Source organism: Dermacentor variabilis, chromosome 1 (genome assembly GCF_050947875.1).
Source record: "Dermacentor variabilis isolate Ectoservices chromosome 1, ASM5094787v1, whole genome shotgun sequence".
Classification (NCBI taxonomy): domain Eukaryota; kingdom Metazoa; phylum Arthropoda; class Arachnida; order Ixodida; family Ixodidae; genus Dermacentor; species Dermacentor variabilis.
This window is the reverse complement of record NC_134568.1, coordinates 150,613,089-150,638,481: the sequence shown is the minus strand read 5'-3', so window position 1 is coordinate 150,638,481 and position 25,393 is coordinate 150,613,089. Positions and strand designations below refer to the sequence as shown.

The 25,393-nt window shown below is 43.4% G+C and overlaps 1 protein-coding gene across 2 annotated transcripts in view; it reads left to right on the top strand.

The window, feature by feature from the left end:
- Nucleotides 1-1,356: 1,356 nt before the first annotated feature.
- Nucleotides 1,357-25,393, top strand: part of TM9SF3 (transmembrane 9 superfamily protein member 3) — a 118,200-nt gene continuing 94,163 nt past the window's right edge. The window contains exons 1-6 of one of the 2 annotated variants that reach the window (XM_075697615.1): nucleotides 1,357-1,517; nucleotides 2,156-2,351; nucleotides 2,414-2,536; nucleotides 6,867-7,027; nucleotides 17,352-17,429; nucleotides 25,213-25,374. In XM_075697615.1, coding sequence (XP_075553730.1) covers nucleotides 1,440-1,517; nucleotides 2,156-2,351; nucleotides 2,414-2,536; nucleotides 6,867-7,027; nucleotides 17,352-17,429; nucleotides 25,213-25,374 — 798 coding nt within the window. In that variant the 5' untranslated portion in view covers nucleotides 1,357-1,439. The remainder of the gene's footprint in view (nucleotides 1,518-2,155; nucleotides 2,352-2,413; nucleotides 2,537-6,866; nucleotides 7,028-17,351; nucleotides 17,430-25,212; nucleotides 25,375-25,393) is intronic. The other variant, XM_075697623.1, reaches the window with a different exon arrangement.

Below are 25,393 nucleotides of genomic sequence, written 5' to 3'. Positions count from 1 at the left end.
CGCATGATTGTGTACATGATTTATTTCATTTATGCTGCTCTCTCTTTTTATCCCCTTCTCCTTTTGCAGGGTAGCCAGCCAGAACTACCTTTTGTTAAGCCTTTTCTATACAACCTTTTTCTCTGAAGTTCCTGAGTCTACGAGTCTATGAAGACTTTCATAGGTGATGAGTGTTATTGTTGCTATCGCATGATTGTGTAGGCGATTTATTTAATTTGTGCTCCTTCCTCTTTCTATCCCCTTCCCTTTATGCAGGGTAGCCAACCAGAACTACCTTTTGTTGACCTCTTTGCCTTTTCTATGTAACCTTTTTCTCTCTCTACAGTATGCAAACAAGGCTTGTGTAATATTGCTGCGGAAACTGCTGGTCTTTCAGTTGTCATAGAGTAGAATTACTGTGATCTTAAACCCACAAGCATGCACTGCTTTAATGGCTGCAAAATTGACATTTTACAAAACTCTGAAAGCTACTCTACAAAGCTATCTTCAAACTAAACGCTCTCGTCCGCAGGTCTGTTTCTATATTTCTTTTCAAAAATGAAAGGGTAATGCCATCTGACCTCTACAAGCAGATTCCACTTCTCAGTTATATTGAACACGACCTGAACAGTTGCTGCCAGTCCCGAAATGGGGTTAGGCGCAATTAATTGTTGAAAAATTTAGCATTAAAAGAGAAAAATATGTAGAGAAGAGAGCGCTCGTATCGTGTTCTCTTCGCCACATCTTTGTCTGTTCTAGTGCTAAATTTTTCGACATATGACTCAATACTAACTTGCTCAGCTCACTTTTCTTATTAAGGTGTAAGTATTTAAGAGGTGCCGCGCCTCCTTCTGAACTTTGTGGGCGCGCGAGGTTGTCGGCATTATGCAAAATGTCTCGCTCGGCAAGATCTATCAGTGGAGGCGCTGGCCCTTCACGAGCCTGCGTTCACTGATTTACCTCAGAAGTACATATACTCAGAAGCGTACTTTGATGTTCACGTGCAAACGATTACTAATACCCCCGTCACATGGGGCCCTCTCGCTCGCGATTGAGCCTGATCCGGATTGAATTTCTAGACTGTGATTAACTCCCTTCCGCAGATTGCTCAAAAGATCCAAATGCAATCCCGATCAGGCTTGATCGCGGTCGAAAGCACAGTCATGGTACAGTGAACTCCATCGCGTGATTTGAACTAGGCGCGTTAATCAAATGGCGCCGAAGTTGCAAAAAAAAGAAACAATAAAAATAATTTTATTAAAATAACATTACTACAATTTGTGTTAGAAAACTTTTTAACCAATTGATTTGCCATTTAGCTTGCTAATAATAATAATAATTAAATGAATATAAGCGCCATTCAATAAATAAAGGCGTTTAGGGCTGACGTGGCTGGACGTACTGATGTACTAGGAGTGCTGTCGTCGAGTCATGAAGAGTACTTACGCGACATATTAATCATGAAACGATTTGGATATGCGTTCGTGCTACTATTAATCTGCTTCAGGCCTACCGAAAGCGATGAGCATGATCACAAGGTATGATATCGAGATCTTGCTCTAGAACAGTACGTGCAACTTGTAAATTCGTATCTTGGTGCCACACACTGCGCGCATTAAGGTCTGGGCGATGGTGTGCGGCACACACCCTCCTATGCGTTTAATTTCATCTGCTTACCAGGTTTTTAGATTAAAACAAATGTACTTTGGCCAGTAGTTGTGAACAATAACGCTCTCTGCTTCTGCAATATGACTTTAATGCTGATCGACTCCACGCCGGCGGCGTCGTTCTTTACCTTGTTACTCCGATGGTGATAACGTGGACTTAAGTGTTGTGTAGGAAAATGTTGATAATTGCCTGTAAGAATGTAGCTTGATGTTGGATATGACCACCACCTCACGTTAACAAGATCGCATGAAGCCGCAATAAGCCTAATTGTTACCCTGTTCCTTGCGGCACAAGCGCATTTGCAACGATTGTATGTTACTGCATGTACCACGTAGCCGAGTTGGCTACTGTGTGGCTGCTCTTATAAGTAGCGTCATTCCACCGGTCGCTGTTGGAAAGAGAACAGGTGTCGTTTGGAAGCAGCTGCGAGCAGAATGCGCGTCGACGCGGCTCTACAGGCCGCGAAAACACTTGCCTGAAGTGTCTGCTTTCTGCGTTATGTTTGCAGTACCAAGACAACGAAGAAGTAGTGTTGTGGATGAACACAGTGGGACCCTACCACAACCGACAAGAGACGTACACTTATTTGTCGTTGCCTTTCTGTGTTGGCCCAAAAGCCTCCATCAGTCATTACCATGAAACCTTAGGAGAGGCACTCCTGGGAGTTGAACTTGAATTTAGTGGCCTCGACATACTTTTCAAAGGTGAGCACACTGCTCATACTGTGGGTCATGTAGTTTAATTTTGATTTTCGTGTTATTTGCAGCACCTGTGGCCAAGACGACCTACTGCGACATCACCCTGGATAGTGCAAAATTGCATGCATTCATATATGCTGTAAAAAACCACTACTGGTATCAGATGTATATTGATGGGCTGCCTATCTGGGGTAAGTCATATTTTAAAAACTATGTTCAAAGTTCGTTAACCATGAGGGCATGAAGGTTTTTCGGAAACATTGAGTTGCAATCTTTTGCAAGTGTACAATTGAGCAGTGTACAGTTGGCAGTTGCACACCTTTATGACGAAGTGCTTAACTCGTTATACAGGTCACTTTGTTGTAAAGGTCGTGCACAGTGCAGCTTGCGATAGAAAAGGGACAGAATTATACCCCTGCCATACGGGCACAGAAAATGACATAACTGGCTAATGCCTTAAACTTTAATGTCATTCGTGGGGTGCCACACGGACGTGCTTAATGGCATTAAAGCTTAATGCCATTTGCGACGTAGTGCGTTTCATAACTCACTTGGCCATCAAATGCGTACTCTCGTTCCCAGTGTCTCCACATTCTGACGAGGCTAAACGGATTCTTAGTGAATAACAATTTATATATTCTTCACTTTCTTAAAAAAAATTGCTCTTTCTCGTGGCGTAGTGTGTTCTTACAATTATTACAACTCACTTGGCTGTCGATTGTGTACTCTCGTTTACAATGTCCCCGCCGTGGCCGTAGTTTGAAGTTTATTGAATACTTAGTGCAGATACAAAAATATTGGTATTTAGTACAGAAAACCATATTCTCATGATATTAAGCAAACTTGTAGATAAAAACAACTAATATATTCACTTTTTTAAAAGGAGCTCTTTATTTTCGTAGAGATCAGCAGGCGATGTTGCCGCTACTCACGGCTAGACCACTAATCGTGAGCATGTTAGCCAGGAGAAGCTGTTCGATTGCACAGCGGCGGCTTCTTGCCTTGTTGGCCTCATACTGAAGCCTTCAAATTTCTCGATGATGCTTGACTCGAAGCACATACGCCAGAACAAACTGGAGCACGTGGTCAAATTCTTCGGGATTGCTGCTTGAGACCTTTGAAGCTGTGAGCGCTATTATTCCAATTTCAATGCTTTGGCCACGCTATGGATTGGCCGTCGAGCTTGCTTTGACTTCAAAAACCTTACGGCTGGGTGCAACAATGATATTCATGAAGTAAACTACATACAATACGCTGATTAATGTTTCTCGTGCCATTTCTTAAACATCTGCTCCCTAGATAACTGTTTTTATTGTATTACTATTGGCAAGCAAACTTAACCGTTTCACTGCAGCTATCGCCATCGCAACGCTTAATGTCATTAAGTATGCGTGTGTAGCAGAGATCGAAATATAATGGCATTAAGAAACTTAATGTCTTAAACTTTTAATGGCATTGACCTCGCCCGTGTGGCACAGGTATTCCTTTGTTGTACAGGTCATTTCGTTGTAGAGGCGCTTTACTGTATTTTTGATTTTGCAGCAGCAGTACAAGGCACATTTTCCTCAGACAAGCAGTTGTTTATATATTTCGAACACGAATCGAATAGTCCTTGCTATTCAATTCGTATTTGATTACAGAATTCACCATTCGAAGTTGTTGAACGTTCACTTCTTTCATATATTTAGAGGATAGAAACACATTGGGAGTCCCAAAAAAGATAACAATGGAAGTGAGGACTATTCAGGATGACTCTTATGCAAGGGACCTGCGATTGATGCACAGGGTCACTAATTCATGAGCAAATGACACAAGGCAGATAACTTATGCTCAATTATTTAATGTGATTCATTATCAATGCCCTACTTTTAGGCAGCTTTAATATACAAGTTTTTTATTTTTTTTCAAGGTGCAATTGGTCGCGAAATGAAAACCATAGTGAAAATTCGACGGCACTGTCTGCATATGTGTTGCACAGTGTCTCTAGTATACCCGTCTATCGCGTGAGGTCGCATTTGTCAATTCTGAGCGCGCAGTGAGCACGTAAACATGCATCGAACGATAGTCTCCCGCTAAGTGTGAAGTACGTGCTGTCATTCGATTTCTGCATGCTGAGGGGTGCAATGCAGCCGAAATTCATCGACGGATTAGTAATGTGTACGGTACAACTTTCATGAGTGACAGCAATATGCAGCAATAGTGCAGGAACTTTGAAGCAAGAAGCACAGACGTTCATGAGGATGCAGGCAGGCAGGGAAGGAAGCGAGTGTCAACCAATGATCTTGTTCAGTGAGTGGATTAGGCGATTCGAGAAAATCCTTGGTTAACAATTTCTATGTAGAGAGATTCATTTCCCGAAATTTCACCGTCAGCTCTCTATACCATCGTGAGTGAGACTCCAGTACCGCAAACTCTGTGCAAGGTGGGTTTCCAAGATGCTGACCAACCGTCACAAAACACAATGAATGAGTGCAGCCTCAACATTTCTTCAGCGCTACCGTGATGGAGAAGATTTTTTGAAAAAAATCGTCACAGGGGACGAGACATGGGTCAGTTTCAAAACTAAAGAAACAAAAGAGCAATCCAAACAGTGGATGCATTCTGATTCCCTGAAAGCAAAGAAGTTCAAGTGAACCTTCTACGGCAGAAAGTGTATGGCTACTGTGTTCTGGGACAGCAGTGGTGTTCTCTTGATGGAATTCATGCAATCATGGCAGTGATGGCACGACCATCACTGCAGTCTCATGCAGCGTGACTCTTGAATGTCTACAAAAGGCACTTCAGAACAAGCGAAGAGGAGTGTTGTCATCAGGCATTGTCCTTCATGGCAATGCGCAGCTGCACAGTGCGGCTGCGACAAAGCTCCTGCAGCATTTTCAATGGGAAGTGGCTCTCTCTGATTACCATCTCTTTGCTCACATGAAACGCTGGCTATGAGGACAGTAGTTTGACTTGGACAACAAGCTGTGGACCAGCGTACAGACTTGGCTGAAAGCACATCCGGTTGCCTTCTATGACGATGGTATAAGAAAGTTCGTACCACGTTAAGAGAAATGTCTTAATTCAGCAGCAACTATATAGAGAAGTAACTGGAAAGTGTATGTAAAGCTTCCAAATAAAACAGTTTCGATTTTCACTGCGGTTTTCATTTCGCAAGCGATTGGACCATGAAAAAAAAAAAAAAAAAAACCTCGTACAAATGTGTTGTCTTGACTTAGGGAAAGCAGTTTATTATTTGGGTAATTGCACTATGTTTGCAGACCTTTAAAACAATGATCAGTGCTGTTGTATCACATTTCTCACCTTGAATTAACTCATCATTCTGCTTGCATCTCATGACGTGCTGTTTCCTTTTTATCATGACTGTCATTATTGTAGTGCGCTAAATAACTGAAAGCAAGTGGTTCCTCATTTGCAAGCACCTCTATTTGTGTCTATTTGTGAACAGCATTACACACAGCATTAAAAGGACACTAATTCAGTCGAGGCTGATAAAGTATTGTTTGAGAACTCTGTTATTGTTACTTTCACTATAATATTTTGTTTATCAAAAAAGAAAATGAAGGTCAGTGTTTTTTTTTTAATTTCACACCGAAACCGCAAAGCCAGTGTGTCAGTATGACGCCGCAGATTTCAAAGTAATTTTCGTATTTTGTCCGTGTTGGGTTCAATGAAAGCGCTCAAAACTTGCCATGTTCAGTCCTGGGCTCCTTTGGAACCTAATGTAGTCGATTGTTACCCATAAAGAATTAACTAGGATCAAGCAGACACCTTAAAAGTTCCTGGCATTACGGCGGGCTGGTGGGAAAACTCCAAGGTGGTGTTGCCACCCGTCTTTAGTTATGCGTTTTATGGTTTACCAAGCATCTTGCGGGAAGAGTGGTGTATTTGGTAATGTAAGAGGGTAATTTACAAATACAGGTGAAATTTTTTTCTTTAGTGTCCCTTTAATATGCCTGTAATTAAGCAATGTAAATAATGTGAATAAGACTTTTTTTTTTACTTAATTACGAGTGTGTGACAAGACGGTGGTGCGGCCCTGGCAGTGTGCTACTATAGCAGACGACGGCATGCGAAATCATCGCAGGCACTGTAAACAAATGCTCTTTTTGCAGACTTGTTCACAGAATGTGTAAATAATTACCATATTTGTCTTAGGTACAATACATTGATTCTTATTACTGTGGTAACTGATTGATTACGAACACAACAGTCATGAACGGGCAAGGGAGAGCATGTAGCTTGCAAAGGCAGTGACCTTCGAGATTGGGTGGCGTGCTGTAGCATGCAGTGTAACACTAGACTGGCCGTTGGTGGCACTGACAGCACGCCACCGCGCCCCCTCTAGTTGGGGCACGCTCTATATATTTCACTGTGTTTATAAATAAAGTATTCTATTTGATTTTCAGAAGTCGTTTTTCTCAAAATATTCATATTCGATTTAGTTAGGATATTTCACTATTTGAACACCCCTAATAAAAAAAATGCTTTTGTTACTATGTGGTATCTGTTCTCTCACAGGCATTGTTGGTGAGCATGACGAGTCTGACAACAGCTATTACCTTTGGACACACAAGAAGTTTGAAATTGGCTACAATGGAAACAGAATAGTTGATGTCAACTTGACCAGCGAAGTAAAAACGAAACTTGTTTTAAACCAGAAGATATTTCTTACGTATGAGGTGAGTTTAGTTTGTCGGTTTGTGATAGGATTCGGTATTAGTGTAGTGACCAGACAGACCAAGAGCCAAGCTGCACTACCTATGTGGCAGCTTGACTCTGCATGCTCATCTGGTTATTTTCTCTGATATCTTTTAAGAGTATGAAGGCACTGCATGATGCTAAAAGCTAAATACTTGTAGGGCTGGCCGTATCATATACTGCTTGTGCTATAGGATCTTTTTTGTCCCCCTTTATTTTTTCAGCTGGGCAGTTGCAACTGTGTTACAATGTAATGTCCCCATTATAAAATTAAAATTCACATTCAGCGAACAACTGTCTAACCCCTTCATATGAAGCATGTCGCTTGGATCTATAATTTTACCCTGGCAACTGTAATGTTAGTCTCATGTGATATGCCCTTACCCACATTACCTTTTTTCCTTCTTGCTCCCACAGCATTGCATTTTTTCTCCTACTTCTACTATTACTCCATCCACTCAGTATCATTTACACTACTCCACCAAACTGTTGGTTGTATTTTGCTATATTCGGATATTACTATACTCATTAGTATTCAGTGATAATTGCTTATTGTGTTACTGATTCAGATTGCTTGCATTATTACGTCGCACCTTGTTCACTTATATCCTCTTGTTGCATTCTGCTTTTCATTTTACACAAATTATGTCTCACTACTTATACAATAAGTAAAATAAAACCTGCAAAAGGTCAGGAAACATTATGTCAAAATGTAACAACAAAAAGTCTTAAAAAGTGATACAAATGGGTCGCTAAAACAGTCAGTGCCCATTTCCATTGTGCAAAATTGAAATGCTTCCAATAGCTCCCATGCTGCTGTACCTATGGTTCCGCCTACAATCTTAATTTTGTGAAACTGATGGCCACATTCACAGACCCTGCAATGCGCAGTTAAATAAACAGTTCCCTTGTTTTTTGCTGAAAGTTTGTGCTTCCATGTGTGGTCATTGAGGCACCATCCATTTTTGGCTGGGTAGATCTTCCTACATAAGCGCACTATCTCATAGGCAACACCAGTTGCATACTTCATAAATGGCCTTATATTGTTCTTTTAGCTCATACCCCCTTAAGCAAGCTAAAAATGCAATGACTCTTGGTCCCTTAATCTTCATGGCGACTCACTTTGCGTGAATTAGCTGCGATGACACTACCTCTGTTCTCATCTATCTCGACTATCTGATGGCACAGGAAAACTAAGGGCATAGGTCAGTGAGCTTTTACAGCACTGAAATGACAATAGGAGTTGTACTCGTCACTTTTCTTTAGCTTGTCAGAAATATTGTAAATATACTACTGTGTGTGTACCTTTATACTGCATATAGAATGTTTTAGAATAGGGGCCCCAAAGGAATAGTCCTGATTACTGTACAGATGCAATACACAAAGAGTGTTGGAATTTTCATCATGCATCTGCATAAAGTGGGATACCTCAAACTTGGCCATAAAGTATTACGTCGGCAAACATGCTAGTGCCTGTTGAAGTGACAGCTCTCATATTGCAGCAGATGTGACCAGAGTCTTGAGCAACTTGTGTTTATTAGGTGGTGCAGTTGCTTTGGTGCTTTGCTGCTGAGTATTAGGTCATGCGGTTGACTCCTGGCTTCTGTAATCATATACCATTGAGCGATACCATGGCGTCTGTCATGGCCTACATGTTGCTTTGGGATATTAAAGGGGCCCTGAACCACCATTCCTTAAGGCCTTAAAAATGCATTGGAACAAGTATGATGTTTCCCAGGGGTATATTGCCGAAAAAATTCTTTCAGAAACACTAAGTGCAAGCATAAATACTACGAATGCCATATATTTACCTTTTCCATTTGCCCTCAACGTCCTCCGATCAAAAGGAGCGGGGCAGTGCCGAGGGCAGTGCACCGCCTAGGGCATTATGCCAAAAGGGCTTGTTGTGCTCCAGTCTGGCCATGCTATGTGGTGCCAACTGCCTTTGTCCTGCATGTATAGTATGCAAATCCCGATTGCGCTTTTTGAAGCGCTATTAATGGCTCAATAAAAACTTCTGTCTGGGAGTGAGCATGTGCTGGCACGTGTCCCTTGTAGATGCTCACTGCAGTTACTCGTGGGACACATCAGGCGTAGTGTACAGGGGGTCTGGGCTTAATTTTCGCATGGTTTAAGGCTAGTTGAGTGTTCAAAACTAATCAATGGGTGAGATTTCACAGCTCTGACACTGAGAAGCAGTGTGGCCAAAGTTAGTCCTACATGAGCGGGAGTGGCTGAGCTTGAGCAGACGATAGTCAGCTTCTTCCGGAAGTGCGTAATTCTTATCGAAATTCAAAGTGCAGATTTTCGCTTCAGCCTGTTTAGTAAACTGCATCAACTCCTAAGCATACCGGCACACTAAGGGGTCCTGCCACCCAGCGGCTGCAGACTGATTCAAACACGGCAGGAAGAAGCATACTGATCCAAACACACCTTGGTTGATGTTAGCTATTGGCCAATAGCAGCTGATTATGGAAATCTTGCATATGACAACATATGTCAGTCACTGGCAGCTTCAAAATGGGTGAGAAGGCCTCTGTTTTTGGAAAGTGTTTGAAAAAAAAAAAAAGGTAACTTAGCACTCTGCTTGCGAGCTCTATGCACCGCGCACAAGTGCAATATTTGGCTGAGATTTTCACAGCAGCATATGCTATCCACGGAATGTGTTTCTTCACCAAGCCTGAGGTGTGGTTCAGACCCTGTTTAAACTCCATCAAAGGCAATGGTGAAATGCAAGGATTGAAGATAAGCCACCACTGTTCTTGAGGTCACTTAATAATTCTGAGAGTGTGTAGTGCTAAAACATTAGGGTTTGATTTGGAGTGCATATAGTAACATTGAGCAGATAGAAAGGAATCTGATTCTGAAGGCCAAACTATCTGAACCAGTTAGTGTACTTATGTTAAATGCAGAATTGGCATGAACATTGAAACACATATTAGCACAGGCAATTATGTTGCATTTCTTTATAGCTTTGCTTGTTTAGCCGCAGTGAATGGTGCATGAGCAAGACTAAAATTGTGATAGCAAAACGCTATTGAAACTCTATGCTTCTGTGGGCCCCAATTCTGTCCTGTGTAAAACTTATTGTGACCTTAAAATGTAGGGCTATAATGTTTTCTTTGTACTTGGCCATCCTTCACTCCTTGTAGGAGCATTTCCCAGACAGCATCTACTTAATTTGTGAATCAGGTTTGGGTATGCTATAGTTTAAGCTATTAACTTTTTTTTACATTAACCATCTATCCAATCCTTTTTGCACATTCACCATGCAATGAAGACCTATAATCACAATCACTCCATCAGAGAATTTGATGCTGCATGTCTGTACAAGTGGTGGTTTCATATGTATACTACACTGCACACCGCAGAATGTTTTGCCCATTGGTAAAACGTTTTGTGTAGGCAGCCCCAGCAGAAAAGATAATGCAACAAAAAAAATCTTGAATGACTCTCTGAGGGTAGGTGCAGCAGGGTGCCTCAGCCAGGTTTCACAATGTGTGTGTGCGTGCATGCGTGCATGCACAGAGAAGTTCGAGAGCGTCAGAAATGTTCTGTTGATTACATATACAGTTAAACTTTGTTATAACGAAATAGGTAAAATCGGCAGGTCTCCTTGTTATATAGAAATTTCGTTGTATTGAAATTTGACATTTTATGCTAAGTACAGTTGCCTATCGATTTTGCTTACAAGCAAAGGGGCCGCAGAAGTTTCCGAATTATCGGGCCATCGAAAATAGCAAATTTGAATGAGAAAACAATTAATTTTGATGAATTTGGGAGTCGGCAACGAATGATAGTTTCATGCCACATCAACGATATCTTCAAATCGGCGGTATGAAGCAAAGCCAGCCACACTTTCGTGTGCACTCCGACCCCGTGGCTGATAGCGTTGTCCACACTGGGACAGCGCTATCATGAAAAGCGCTGGCAGTGGGGAGCGAGTGCTTCGTCTGTCCCTCGCTTCGAGTTGCCGAAACTCGAGATTACGCAACCTTCAATAATAAAAGTGCGGGAAGACAGCTTACATGATGCCACGCCGTCTCCTTGGCACGCCCACTCTTTGCACACGCGCCAGATTACCTCTAAAGCAGCCACGCTTAGAGCCATGCACAGCCATGGCTGAGGCACATGCCAGAAATAGCAACCCGCGTCGACTTACCCCCTACCCCCCCCCCCCCGCTTCGGCTGCCGCATCTTTACAATTGCTAGTAGGGGTACAGCGTGGCGGGGCATTATTTGCGCAAGGAGGCGGCACTCGTGTGTGAAGCCACCATCTTTTTTCTCACCCTCGCACACTCGTTATCATCATCATCAGCCTGGTTATGCCCACTGCAGGGCAAAGGCCTCTCCCACACTTCTCCAACTACCCTGGTCATGTACTAATTGTGGCCATGTAGTCCCTGCAAACTTCTTAATCTCATCCGCCCACCTAAATTTCTGCTGCCCCTGCTACGCTTCCCTTCCTTTGGAATCCAGTCTGTAACCCTTAATGATCATCGGTTATCTTCCCTCCTCATTACGTATCCTGCCCATGCCCATTTTTTTCTTGATTTCAACTAAGATGTCATTAACTCGCGTTTGTTTCCTCACCCAATCTACTCTTTTCTTATCCCTTAACGTTACACCCATCATTCTTCTTTCCATAGCTTGCTGTGTCGTCCTCAATTTAAGTAGAACCCTTTTCGTAAGCCGTGGTGGCGACGACTTCGTAAGCTGTGGTGGCACCCACCACGGCTTACGAAGTCGTCGTGGGTGTCACTGGTATTGTATAAATCTCTATAGAATTCCTCAGTCACTTGGACTATCTCATCCATATTAGTAAGGATCTTGCCGGCTTTGTCTCTTAACGCATGCATCTGATTTTTGCCTATTCCTAGTTTCTTCTTCACTGCTTTTAGGCTTCCTCCGTTCCTGAGAGCAGGTTCAATTCTATCCATCGCACACTCAATCGTACCTAAAGCACAAAGTGCACTTTAGGCGCGATAGGATGTTATCACACTTGGACTTTATATGGAACATTATGTGGCTTCACGTCGGCGATCACTTTTGTCTCACCGGGCGCGATTTGAGAGGTGCATTCGCAAGCAGCTGCTTGTAATTCAATCATTTGACCATCTGCGTCTGCGGAAGTTTCCATTTATTGCCTCGGCATTCCTTTGCTGCTGAAGCGGTATTTCGTTATTTTGCAGTCTCATACAAACAGACTTCGTTATATTGAGGTTCTAAGTACATGGCATTCTATGGACAAGAGGTTATGAAAAGTAAAATACTTCGTTATATCGAGAATTTTGTTATATTGAAGTTTGTTATACTGAGCTTTAACTGTATTGCACTTTAGTACAAAATAAAAGGGGGAGCTTTAGGGCTTAGTCATATTGCTCTTTTTGTAGCCATGATGTAGGCTCGGCCATATTTGATCATGTACCATCAGCGTCAAATGAAACATGAACAGCGGAGCGCGGGGCCCAAGCATAAGTGAAGGTATAGTGCACACCGTCCAGTCATCGCCACTGACAAGCGCGCACGTACGGTTTGGCCGCACGGCGCTCGTTTGGGAGTCAACGTTCAAAGGCGCTCGGCACGCCCACACCGGCCCCTGTCATCGTGGCTGCCAGCAATAGCGCGCTACGCAAGTTTGACGATTGAAAGAATGAATGTGGTGCACAAGCCGCAAACCACATGAGCGAATCTACAATGATGACGCTGCAAACTGCACTGCGCACACCGCTGTTTGCACCGATGCACTTATGGTTTCGGTGAACTGTGCGACAATACTCGCCGTAAATTGGAAATTTTAGCTTCTCTTTTATTTTTATTTTCTCCCTTTGAAATGTAAGGAACAGAACGGAAGCGAAAATATCTCACAATGGGGGGATTGCACGGTGCAGCAAACCGGATTTGCACGTCTGTCAGTGGTGATGACTGGATGGCGCGTACTATACCTTCACTTATGCTTGGGCCATGCGCTCCGCCGTTCACATTCCATTTGATGCTGATGGTACGTGCATGAGCTTTGTGTTCTGGAAAGGCCGCTGGCAGAATTGCCATACTTACTTGACTAGAGCAGTGAGCTATGGAAGTGCAAGTAAATGGGTGACCGAAGCAGTGACATGGAAGTCAGATTATATACACAGCACATAATTGCCCCCTTGCCAGTAATTTTAAGGTTGATTACAGGGCCTAGGCTCTAACACTAACATGTTCAGGAACGAAACTATGCATTTGGCACCTTACAGATGTTAGCCTATAGTGTAATTAGTTGTCCATTAGAATATGGCTGGGCGAAGTTTGAATGGTAAAACATGTGCTGCCATGTAAACGTATTCTGCCACTCGCTTCCATGCTTTGTGTACTGCTTTCAGACTTGTACACGTTGCAGAAAAAAATAACCAATTACAATTACAATAGCTTCATTAAAAACTGCCATTGATTACAGTGACCAATTAGTGCCTGAGGAAATTAATTGCATAATTACTGAAATCTAATTACTTTTCCATTTCTTTTCTTCTTCTTGTGCAAACTCTGCACAGTTGCCCAAATACAGTAAATACAGGGTCTGTTCTGAAAGTAGTAGTACTCACTAAAAAAAAAAAATTATTCATGAGAATAGTACAAAGGATTAGAATTTTTCAAAGTAGCACTCTTCCGCATCTACACACTGCTGCCAACAAGTTTTCCAGTTTTTCTATGCCTCCAGGAATGCCTGGACTGGAATGCTGTTTAGCTCCCTCATCACGGCCTGTTGAACTGCCTCTACCGATCCGTGATGCTTCCCCTTGAGCGTCGATTTTATTCTTGGGAATAGAAAAAAGTCTGGCCGGTCCAAGTCGGGGCCGTAGGGGGGCTGAGGCAGCGTTGCCACTTTGTGCTGGGCAAGATACTCCACTATGCGGAACGCTGTGTGGCTCGGCATGTTGTCGTGCAGCCGCCAATTGTTGGCAATGGCTGGGCGGACACGAACGATGCGTTTTCGCACTCTTTTGAGGACTTCCGCGTAAAAAAACTGTATTAACTGTTTGTCCGGGTGGTACGAACTCATTGTGGATGACTCCATGTTGATCAAAAAAGCAAATGATGATGGACTGTTGCTTGGATTTGCTCATTCGTGCGTTCTTGGGGCGTGGGGAAAAAGTGGTGTGCCATTCTAAGCTCTGCTGCTGGCTCTCCGGGTCGTAATCAAACACCCACGTCTCGTCACCGGTCACTACATTGTCCAAAAAGTCGGTGTGCTCATTCACATGATGAAGATCCTGGCAGATCGCTTTCCGGTTGGCCTTTTGCTCCTGTGACAACACTCGCAGCACGAACTATGCGCACACTTTGCTCATGGCTAAAATTTCTCTCACGATCTCAAAAACTTGGGTTTGAGGAATGCTCAATTCATCAGCAATTATTCTGTAACTTTTATGTTTTTAGCGCACAAAAAGGGACGAGAGACAGAGGTACGACGCGACTCGTCCCTTTTTGTGCGCTGAAAACCTAAAAGTTATGGAATACCAACATGCCCAAACTGCGCTCTTCCAAGTTATTCTGATACTCATCCTACGATCACTGTTCAGTAAATTTTTAACTCTCGACACATTTTCGTTGGTCTTGCTGATCGAAGGTGTCCGGAGCGGTAGTTGTCTTCCACTCTTTCCCTACCTTCTCGGAACAGCTTATGCCACTCAAAAACACCTGATCTACCCATGGCAGCATCACCGTAGGCCTCCTTAATCATGTTGCGAGTCTCTTTGCCCGTTTTACCAAGCTTTACACAAAATTTGATTGCATATCGCTGATCCAGTAAACACTCCATGATTCTCCGTGACGAGGCGTTTCGACAAGGGTTCACAGTACAAGCGACCTGCTCTCTTCAACGGCAGAGAGCCGACTGCCGATTTTTCCCAGCATTCCCAAGATCCCCCTTAACCAATCCTGCGCACGCAGACCGCCTCTCGACCGCCCAGCGACTATGGCATTGCGCTGCTGAGCTCGAGGTTAGAGGTTCAACCCTGGCTGCGGCAGCCGCATTCATATGTGGGTGGAATTCAAGAACACCCATGTACCGTGCATTCGGTGCACATTAAATAACCCCTAGTGGTCAAAATTAATCCAGAGTCCCTTACTATGGCATGGCTCCTAATCAGACTATAGTTTTGGTAGGTTAAACTATGGAATTAAATTTTTGTAATGCACAAACACTTTCTGCACATGATTCTGGTTCCTCAATGCCACGATGACTGGGTTTGGGTCTTCTATGAACCTGAGCACTTATCTGTTGCTCAGGCTTAAAGAAGGCGCTTTTGGTAGGGCCAATGATCAGCTCAAAAAAAAAAAAAAAAATGTTGATTTCCTGATATTAGCATCTGAAGTAGTAATCCAGAGTTAGCCAGAGAAGTGTCCTTTCAGATCGTTGGCCAACATCTGGTAGAACATTAATCCTATCCATGCCACAGTCTTAACCCTAATTCTCACTGAAATGGCCAAATTTATTTTTAATCAGTTGCCGACATGGTTTTACTTCCTTGGAAAGAATAAGTTCGCTTCTGCTTGCACTTACCCTTGGATTGTGTGCTGTCATCTACTGAAAGCATGATTATGCACTGAGGCAAAACTAGGCATGTCCATAGCATTGCTAGAAAATGCAAAGTACGCTGATGAGCTGAGCTTGCCCTTGGCTGTTTTTGCCAGAAGCACGTGGACGAACCCAGCTCATCCAAGGCACGGAAAGGGTTAAGATGAGGAAACATATATTGGTACCTGAGTTTGCTGGCTAAACTTGTGCATCTGAGAGGCTGTTGCATGACATGTCTGAGGGCATTTTACTGTAGTTCCTACTAAATTCAACTGCTGAAAGGCACATAAGCTGTTACAGCTTGTCTTGTCAGTAAAGTAACTGGCTACACGTAATTGGTTACTGAACAAAGTAATTGATATACAGTGAGCGTTGCCATGTAAAGAAACTAATCAGTTATGAAACAATCAAAATGTAATTGATTACAAGTGATTAATTAAATATGATTCGTTACATACAAGTCTGACTGCTTATCCACTTGATGACAAAACTACATAGTAGTGTACTGGTGTATAATTCAGTGCTCAGTAATTGCTTGTGGGCAGCTGTGCCAATCATACGCAATTCTTGCCAGTTCACGAGTATTTAGTTGGTACTGGAAGATGATTAGAACAGGTGAACCATGAATGAGTCATAATAGCAAGGTGATCTTGTCATTGTTGCCATGTCAAGTGTCAGAAGAAAGAGGCATTTGCTTTTCCCTCCCTCAATATAATGCATTGTAGAGATGCATAATTGTTTAAAAATGCATGCACAAGTTGCCAAAAGTGATGTGCAAGTGTGGTCCTCAGGCCACTTGACTAGTTCTGCATAAATAAGAATAACATTTTTAAAACAGGCAGGGGTTCACAGGAACATGGGACACTTGAACTGACACAGTGGTTGGAACAAGGCATGTGTTAGTTTGAGTCAATGTTACAAGGATGAAGACAAGTCCCTCTGTTGAAGCATTGACTCTAGCCTGAGACGTTTTTTGTTTACCACTGCCAGTCACAATATTAGTACAGCTACAAGGCATTGTGATATATATGTCACAGATAAGGTCGTTTATCTACAAGTTTGAGATCAAGTATTACTGCATGATTTTATAAATGTGCACTTTTGTGTTTCTGTGCATGAAAAATAACCTTGTGCACAGGCACTCTTGAAGCAAAAAAAAAAAAAAAACAAACAAACATGGTTTTTGCACTATGACAAGCTCTGTACTCTGATAAACATGATGTCATACAACCAACTGTATCACACACTTCCAATTTGCCCTCTAAGCAGATGTACTGCCACTAACCATGCATTTCGGTTCCTTGCAATGCCACAGATGGCTAAGGTGCAAAATGGACTGGTGCCACCATTGTTTCTAGTGTATGATCTGCACTCCCACGAAGTGAAATAAGGGGAAAAAAGATTGTTGGACTTTTACGTGCCCAAAATTGAAATCTGATTATGAGGAATGCCGTAGTAGGGGACTCCAGAATAATTTTTACCACTTCGGGTTCCTAATCCATTGTACACAGGCATATTTGCTTTTCACCCCCATTGAAATGTGGCCACCATGGCCGGAATTCGATCCCGTGACCTCATGCTTATCAGTGCAACGCCATATCCACTAAGCCACCACACCAAGTAATAAGGGGCAGTAGGCAGCATTACATATAGATCCCATGACATGCATATTACATTTGATGAAAATAATTACTATATGCATGTTCTTTGCACGAACTAAAGGATTGGTTTGTTCTTCCGAACAGGTAATCTGGAAGCCATCAACTGTTCGATTTGAAGAAAGGTTTGACAAGTATCTAGACCCAAGCTTCTTCCAGCATAGGGCAAGTCTCACTGTGCTTGACTCAATGTGTGTGACTCAATGTGTGTGACTCAATGTGTATGTGTGTGTGTGTGTGTGTGTGTGTGCATGTATGTTGAGATACTATTCAATGAGAGTTTGATGCATATTGTGACAGTTAAGGGTGGCTTGTTGACAGACCTGAGCGAAAGCTGGGAAGTCTGAGGCAGTTTTTTCTTTACAAGCAACAGTTTAAAGAACGTGTTCCGACTTTGCTGCTGAAAGGTGTAGATAATGGTTTTTTACTGCATAAACTTAGTTTTTTTGCAAAAGACTGGCCTTTCCTTAAGCCAGATCAGACATACCAATTACAGTCATCATGAAAACTTGCATGGTTGTAGCTTCATGAGCAGACAGTGGTTGCGGCAAGCAGTTGTTTCATTTTGATTCACTGTGGGAATGTGATCTTGCAACATTGCAGAAACAGTTGGGAGTAAAGCAAGGGGCTCTGGGAGTCCCAAGGGTATCATTGGCCCAGCGACCTGGAGCTTGGCCAGACAGATGAATCGAGAGGGCCTGATCAGAGTCGAGGCGACATAGAAAGAAAAATAAGGCATTAAACTACATCACTATGTACAGAGTGGTCAGCTTAACTAGTTACTTGTAATGAAAATCAAACGCCCAAGCTGTTACTGTCAGGGGCGCTGTTCTTTTATAGCTCTCATCCAGAAGAGAAAGGGAGTCGTAGACGGAAGTGTGCGCAATCGCCATGTCCAGGCACAAGTGCTAGCTCCCCCACGTGCAGTGTGAGTTGGAAAGAATGGGAGAAGCTTCACATCCGGGCACAAATTCAGAAATTCTGTTTGACTTAATGTTATCATTTAACCTTCACCAAATAATCCTAGAACCGACGCGTAAGCAAGGTTCAGCAAACAATATCCTTGACCTTATACTAATCAGTGATCATTTTTCAGGGCACCAAGCACAGACAGAAATTATTGAAGGCATTTCAGATCACAACATACCGCTATGCTTGTTGCCTCTGGACTGCTCTATAAGAACGTGTTGTAGTACGTCTATAGTACCCAACTTCGAGAAGGCGGATGACGCCAGCATACTAACCCACCTTGCGCACGAATTTCAAGCCTTCACTGAAATTACCTCCGACCCGTCAGTCGATGTGAACACAGCCTGGCTTCATTTTAAGAATATGGTTTGCTACTGTGTAACTAACTATGTTCCGTTAAAAAACAAGCGACCACAAAGAACAAGCCCATGGATAACTCGGGAAGTCATCCACGCAAAACGTCATCTAAAAAGGATACGTAACTCTATTAAAAATCATGGACCATGCCCATCCAAAACTAGCAAACTATCATGCGCAGTAGCACATTTTGGACAGACAGCCAAAGAAGCTAAGGAACATTATTTTCATGTAACGCTGCCTAACTTTCTGACAAACAGCCCTCAGCGATTCTGGAACCACTTTCGCCGTACTAAAGACACGTTATCTGACTTGTCTCCTGAGGAAAAAACTAACAACGCTAATGCGTACAATAACTATTTTCACTCGAACTTCACAAAAGATGACGGTAACCTGTCAGACTTGAGTAGCAGTTCAACATCGCGCATCGATCCTTTAATCATATCTGACGCGGGTATCCTTAACATGTTGCTCACCCTTGACCCTAAAAAATCATGCGGACCAGATGACATTCCAAACCATTTTCTAAAGAGATACGCAGAGTGGTGCAGCCGATACTTGGGCCTCATATTTCGAAAATCCCTATCACAATCATCTTTACCCGACGACTGGAAAAATGCGAAAATCATCCCAATACACAAAACAGGAGACACCTCATTGCCCTCTAATTATCGACCAATATCTCTTACTAGCACCGCTTGCAAGATGCTTGAGCATATCATCCTTAAACACCTAACAAACTTTCTTGACACTCGCAACTTATTAACGCCACACCAGCATGGATTCCGCCACGGATTGTCAACCGTCACGCAGCTTACGCAAGTTGTGCATGACCTCGCATTTAACATCAATAACTGCAGCCAGACTGATATAATATTATTAGACCTTTCCAAAGCATTTGATCGCGTATGCCACAGTAAATTATTAAAGGGACCCTGAAACGCTTTTGACAATTTTCTACAAACGTATTGAGTCGTTAGAGTAGGTCCTTCTGATCATTAATTGACGCATCTAAGTGCTCCGCGTAAAGCCTGTAATTTATTATAAGGTTTTAAATATGCACATCGCTGCCGATCGCAGCGCACTGCTCGGCGGAATTTTAAGCCGCCCCTACCCATATGACCGAAATCACCCATACGACGTCAGTGGGGCGAGCTATCCGATTGGCTGACAAGAGCGCGTGATTGATAATTTTTCCAACTTTATGGTAAACAAATGATCTTCGTAATAGTTGGAATGTTAGTTAATTTGTTTTTATGAAAAGAAAGTAACATAAAGAGAATGCACAAGAATAATTTTTCAGTACACTTAAGCACTTCCGGCACACAGCATGTGTCGTCTGCTTGTGTTACAACGTACTCCATCTTGAAGAGAGCTCCACAGTCAGAGTCGGTCTCAGTCTTTTCGCGAGCACTATGATTCGACTTTGTTGCCTTGTGGACTGCAAACGTAGCGACTGGCAATATGTCAAGCTGCGACATCGTGTCCCTCTGCAAGGCAGCGTACGAGCGAACTGGCTGCTGCGCATCGGACTGCCGCTATCCGATCGGCGCCAGGATTTGCGCGTTTGTGGCCGTCACTTTACACCGGAAGATTACTAACACAATAGCGTTTCCCGAGTCCGGTATTAGGGAAAACGCAAGCGCAAGGGGACAGAGTCTGGCCGCTTGACTTTGCCGTAACGGGATGAGCCATGAGATGAGCAGAAGGGCAAATGCGAATGGTCTGCACGGTGCAGCCACCTGGTGGCACAGAGCTCAACCATACACAGTAGCAGCAACGAAGTGTATTCTTCTTTGCTGCTGGTGTGTATTTTTCGCAAGAGTGTAATAATGAACACGTTGTTTTTATAAATGTTTAAAATGTTTTACACTTGGTTAGAGCAATATTAGCGCTTTGTTTGGCTGGTTAAGCGCTGCACCAACAAGTGTATGGACCGTGCAGACCGATCAGGCCACTCACGTACGTCTACGCTAAAGTTCCTTCATCAGCTTGAGTTTATGCCTACAGTCATTTGCCGAAATGACCAGCTTGCCTGTGGTTACCGGAATACAAGACACGTTCGGCGCTACGACAGAATGCTTGCAACGCACGCTGCTTCGATAGCTCTCGCTTGGGGTCGACGGCCAAGCGGCTAGCGGAGCGGTCTCGCGCGGGCGGGGGCGGGCTCCAAAACAACCGGAAGTGGACGATGTGACGTTGCATCGTGACGCTGAATCAGTGAAGGCGGAGCTTAGCCCCACTCGCTCGGCGAACGAGTTGAGGAGGAAAAGCATGGCTAGGGAGGAGGGTAGCTTCTAATCGCTTGTAGCTCCATTAATACGTAACGTTTCACTTAAATTGTGGTGCAAATGTTCTACTTAAGCTGTACCCTACGCGTCTACAAAATTTGTCCGAACCGTTTCAGGGGCCCTTTAACAAAATTGCGAGGTTTTATTGGGGATGGGGAAATTTTAGACTGGGTAACAGATTTCTTAACAAACCGGACACAATTCGTACTATTTCAGCATGTGGAATCTGCGACAGTGCCTGTCACATCAGGCGTCCCCCAAGGATCCGTGTTGGGGCCACTGTTATTTTTAATTTTCATTAACGACATAACCAGAAATATTGACTGTAACATCAAACTGTTTGCTGATGACTGCATCCTCTACCAAACAATTAACACCTACGACGATCATGTTTCGCTTAGCAACTCACTAGACCAGCTAGGTCTAGTGAGTTGCTTGGAGGCTTACTAAAAGGGTTCTACTCAAATTGAGGACGACACAACGAGCTATGGAAAGAAGAATGATAGGTGTAACGTTAAGGGATAAGAAAAGAGCAGATTGGGTGAGGGAACAAACGCGAGTTAATGACATCTTAGTTGAAATCAAGAAAAAGAAATGGGCATGGGCAGGACATGTAATGAGGAGGGAAGATAACCGATGGTCATTAAGGGTTACGGACTGGATCCCAAGGGAAGGGAAGCGTAGCAGGGGGCGGCAGAAAGTTAGGTGGGCGGATGAGATTAAGAAGTTTGCAGGGACGACATGGCCACAATTAGTACATGACCGGGGTTGTTGGAGAAGTATGGGAGAGGCCTTTGCCCTGCAGTGGGCGTAACCAGGCTGATGATGATGATGATGATGATGATGAGACCAGCTAAATGAATGGTGCAAAAAATGGCAAATGACGATAAACACAACTAAATCAGTTTGCATGACGGTAACAAGAAACAAACAACCTTACGACTTTCCATACTTTATTAACGGCGCAATGCTAATGAAAGTTCACCAGCATAAATACTTAGGCATCACTCTAACTTCTGACCTGAGATGGGACGCGCACATTGCCAACGTGACCTCGAAGGCATTACGCAAGCTATTTTATCTGCGAAGATGTCTCCGCCTTGCACCAACGTCGACTAAGCTTCTCGCGTATACTACTTTCGTTAGACCGGTTTTGGAGTACGCTAACACAGTTTGGTTTCCCCGCTCGGTAACTAACATAACGAAACTGGAAAAAGTACAGCGAAAAGCGCTGCGGTTTATTCACAAGTATAAGCGTACAGATTCACCCACTAACCTTGCGGCTATATCGGGTTTAGCGACGCTCTCATCAAGGGCGAAGCAAGCACGGCTAAAATTTTTATTTAACTTAATTCACAACTATTATAAGATTGACCTAACAAAATACATACGTTTTTCGCAGTCACGATCATCGAGACATAAACATGCACACGCTTTAACAGAATATTCATGCCATAATGACACATTCATGTACTCTTATTTCCCCCTCGTGATAAGGGAATGGAATCGACTCGATCCATCAGTCATTTCTGCAGACTAATTATCTCAGTTCACATCACGGTTAGGATCCACATCTAGTATTCAGTAACGCAGTCTTAGTCACATAATATGCTTTGCAATTCTTGTAAGCCATGCTGATTATCGTGAAGGTGTTTACTGTTATTTTTGTTCCCGTTTGCTGTTCTTTTCATGATGTATTATCTGTATTGCTGCGCATGTCTCCTAGAAATGTGATATCTATATTTGTTTTTTTTTATGTATTCTTACCTTGTTCCTTTACGTTCCTTGTTTGGCTTATTGACACGCAATTTGTATGTGCACGTTTATTACCATGTCTTTCATTTCTGTATGTCCACCTGCTATGGTCCCTGATGGGACTGGCAGTATTGAAAATAAAATAAAATAAATGCACACATACATGCTGATGCATAGGCAGGCCTGTTTATGTTTCACGCCTGCTGGAAGCACTGGGATTTCACCGTTTTCCACCCTCTTAAAGTCTCCTTTGTCTAAGCAACAGCTTGGACAGCATGTCATTTTTGGCCATTTGATATGAATGTTCATCACAGAGGCAAGCCATAACAGGAGTAAGAGAATAAAAGGGCTTTGGCAGCAGCCCATGAGCTAGCATCGAAGTTCACTGCATTGTGGTAGATAATTTTTGCCAGCCTGGCTTAATCAGGACAAAACAGGAGAGACAGATGAGCACTTTATTTAGAAACAATAATGGAGCCCAAGGCCTTGCTGGTGCAATTCTTCAACGCAGTGTTGAACTCTGCCAGGTACTCTTGTGCCAGTAAGGAGGTGGCATGCATGAGCCACATAGCAGATAGGGTGGAGGGACAAAGAAGGAGATGGGGGAGAAACAGGTGTGGTACAGTGCCATAGAATGTGTTGGGAGTTACGTTAACCTTCACTAGATGGGCAGACAGGGGGGGGGGGTTCATCTGCGAAAGCAAGGAGAAGGTGGGGATGGGTTGGAGAGAACAAGGAGTTGGACTGCACCTGCCGTAGTAGAATGCCATAAGCACGCGGGAGTGCCGGGTTGGGAGGGGGGTTGGGAGGGGGGTTGGGAGGGGGAAAGACGTCCCTGAGGAGACAATAGGGTTTTAGGCTGTACGGTGTGTAGCGTGAAGATTGCAGAGTTGGTTCAGGGATACCGGAAGCCTGGCATAAAGCTTCACAGGCGAGCTGGTTAGTCCGCTCATTCCCCGACAATCCCGCATGACTAGGAATCCACACAACCTCTACCATTGTGTGTGAAGAATGAGCTATGAGAGAGGCAAACGGGGCAGGAAGCGTTCCTTAGAGAAGTCTGCACCAAGCGAGATAACTAATTGAAACAACTTTCATTATTCCGGTCCTAAAACTGGCCTTCACTGAATAATTCCAAGTTGACCAGTGAGCACGCACATGCCTGACCCCTATGGTGACTCCGATGGCGACACACAGTGGCAGTGTCTGTATCAGCGGAGCATGGGGGACTGAATGCACTGAACAAATGTCATCTCGCGTTCGAACACCTATTTTGGGGCTGCCCTTGGATGATTTTCAAGCAATAACTGCAGCTCACAATGTTTGATTGCGGTATTTACCCGATTCTAACACGCACCACTTAAAAAAAAAAGGGGCCGAAAATTGCCTGCACGGTGCGATCAGGACACGAAACTAAAATGGGCTTTGCACAATTTGAATGCTTCACCACGCAACACGCATGTGTTGCAGCAAAACACAATGTTTAATTATGGTATTTACTTTATTCTAACATGCACCTTAAAAAAAAGAGAGAAATGGCCAAAAATTGCCTGCATGGCGCAGAGAGAGAGAGAGAGAAAAAACATTTATTCGGACCATCGAGGTGGTTGCTCTTGAGGTCGAGTGGGTGGTGTCCTCATTCCAGGACTCCACTGGCCATGGCTGCTCGACGTACTTACTGGACGAGAGCTTCTTGTCCCGCCATTAGGGCACAGAACCAAAATTGCCTTTGCAGTATTCGAATGCTTTACCACACAACACACATGTATTGCGGCAAAGCTGACTTTGAAATATTGCGTGGCGAAGCTGACTTTAGGAAACGAGCTGCCATTGTGCAGCAAGTTTTCTTGCTAAAAAATCGGGTGCGCGTTAAATTTCTATATTGTTTAGGAACTCTAATGTCATTTCTACATTAGTTTACTACTTTGGACACATTGAAAGTGTATGCGCGTTTTGTTTGAAGGCTTGTTAGAATTGGGCAAATAATGTGAAAATGAATCAGCAGTGTGTTTCAGCGTGTTTCTGCATCTTGTTTTATTCGACCTGTCGGATAATTCGATAAATTCTAACGCTCCCGTCATTAGAAGAATTAGAATTATAAAGCGAACACAACAGTTTATTTTCGGTTATTCAGAAGAGAAGAAACGATACAGATAACGGCAAATGCACTCCTAGTATGGTCCTCACTAGAGAGCGGAGAACATACGGGTACATGAATGACATGGTGGGACAGAAATGCAGGAATGTAATGGTACGTCAGTGACACTGAAAGGTTTAAAAGCGAATTCAACTGGAAAATTTGATGTTGGGATAATTATAACACTTTTATCAGACCTGTGGTATCCAAGTGAATAAGTCAATAAACGAAAGTGCACATACAAGTGGGTCAGGAAGTGTCTCCCTCTCTAGTCGTGTTCGTGTGCACCATGTATACTTGAGGACCAGATACCAACTATCCCAGCACAACTCTGCTGCTTTTGATGTAATACCGCAGAGCAACGCGCGTCTGAGTGGATTTTTGGCATGGTCAACGAAACAAAACCAAACTCCTAATGGTTGAGGCCTCATCCTTGCAGATCCATTGGTTCTCAATCTTCAACTCCTTCATGATGGTAATCTTCCTGGTGGGTCTGGTGAGCATGATCCTGATGCGCACCCTACGCAAGGACTACGCCCGCTACAGCAAGGACGAGGAGATGGATGACATGGTGGGCAATGAGTGGCAAATCGTGCAAGTGGTAAAACTGAAATCACATC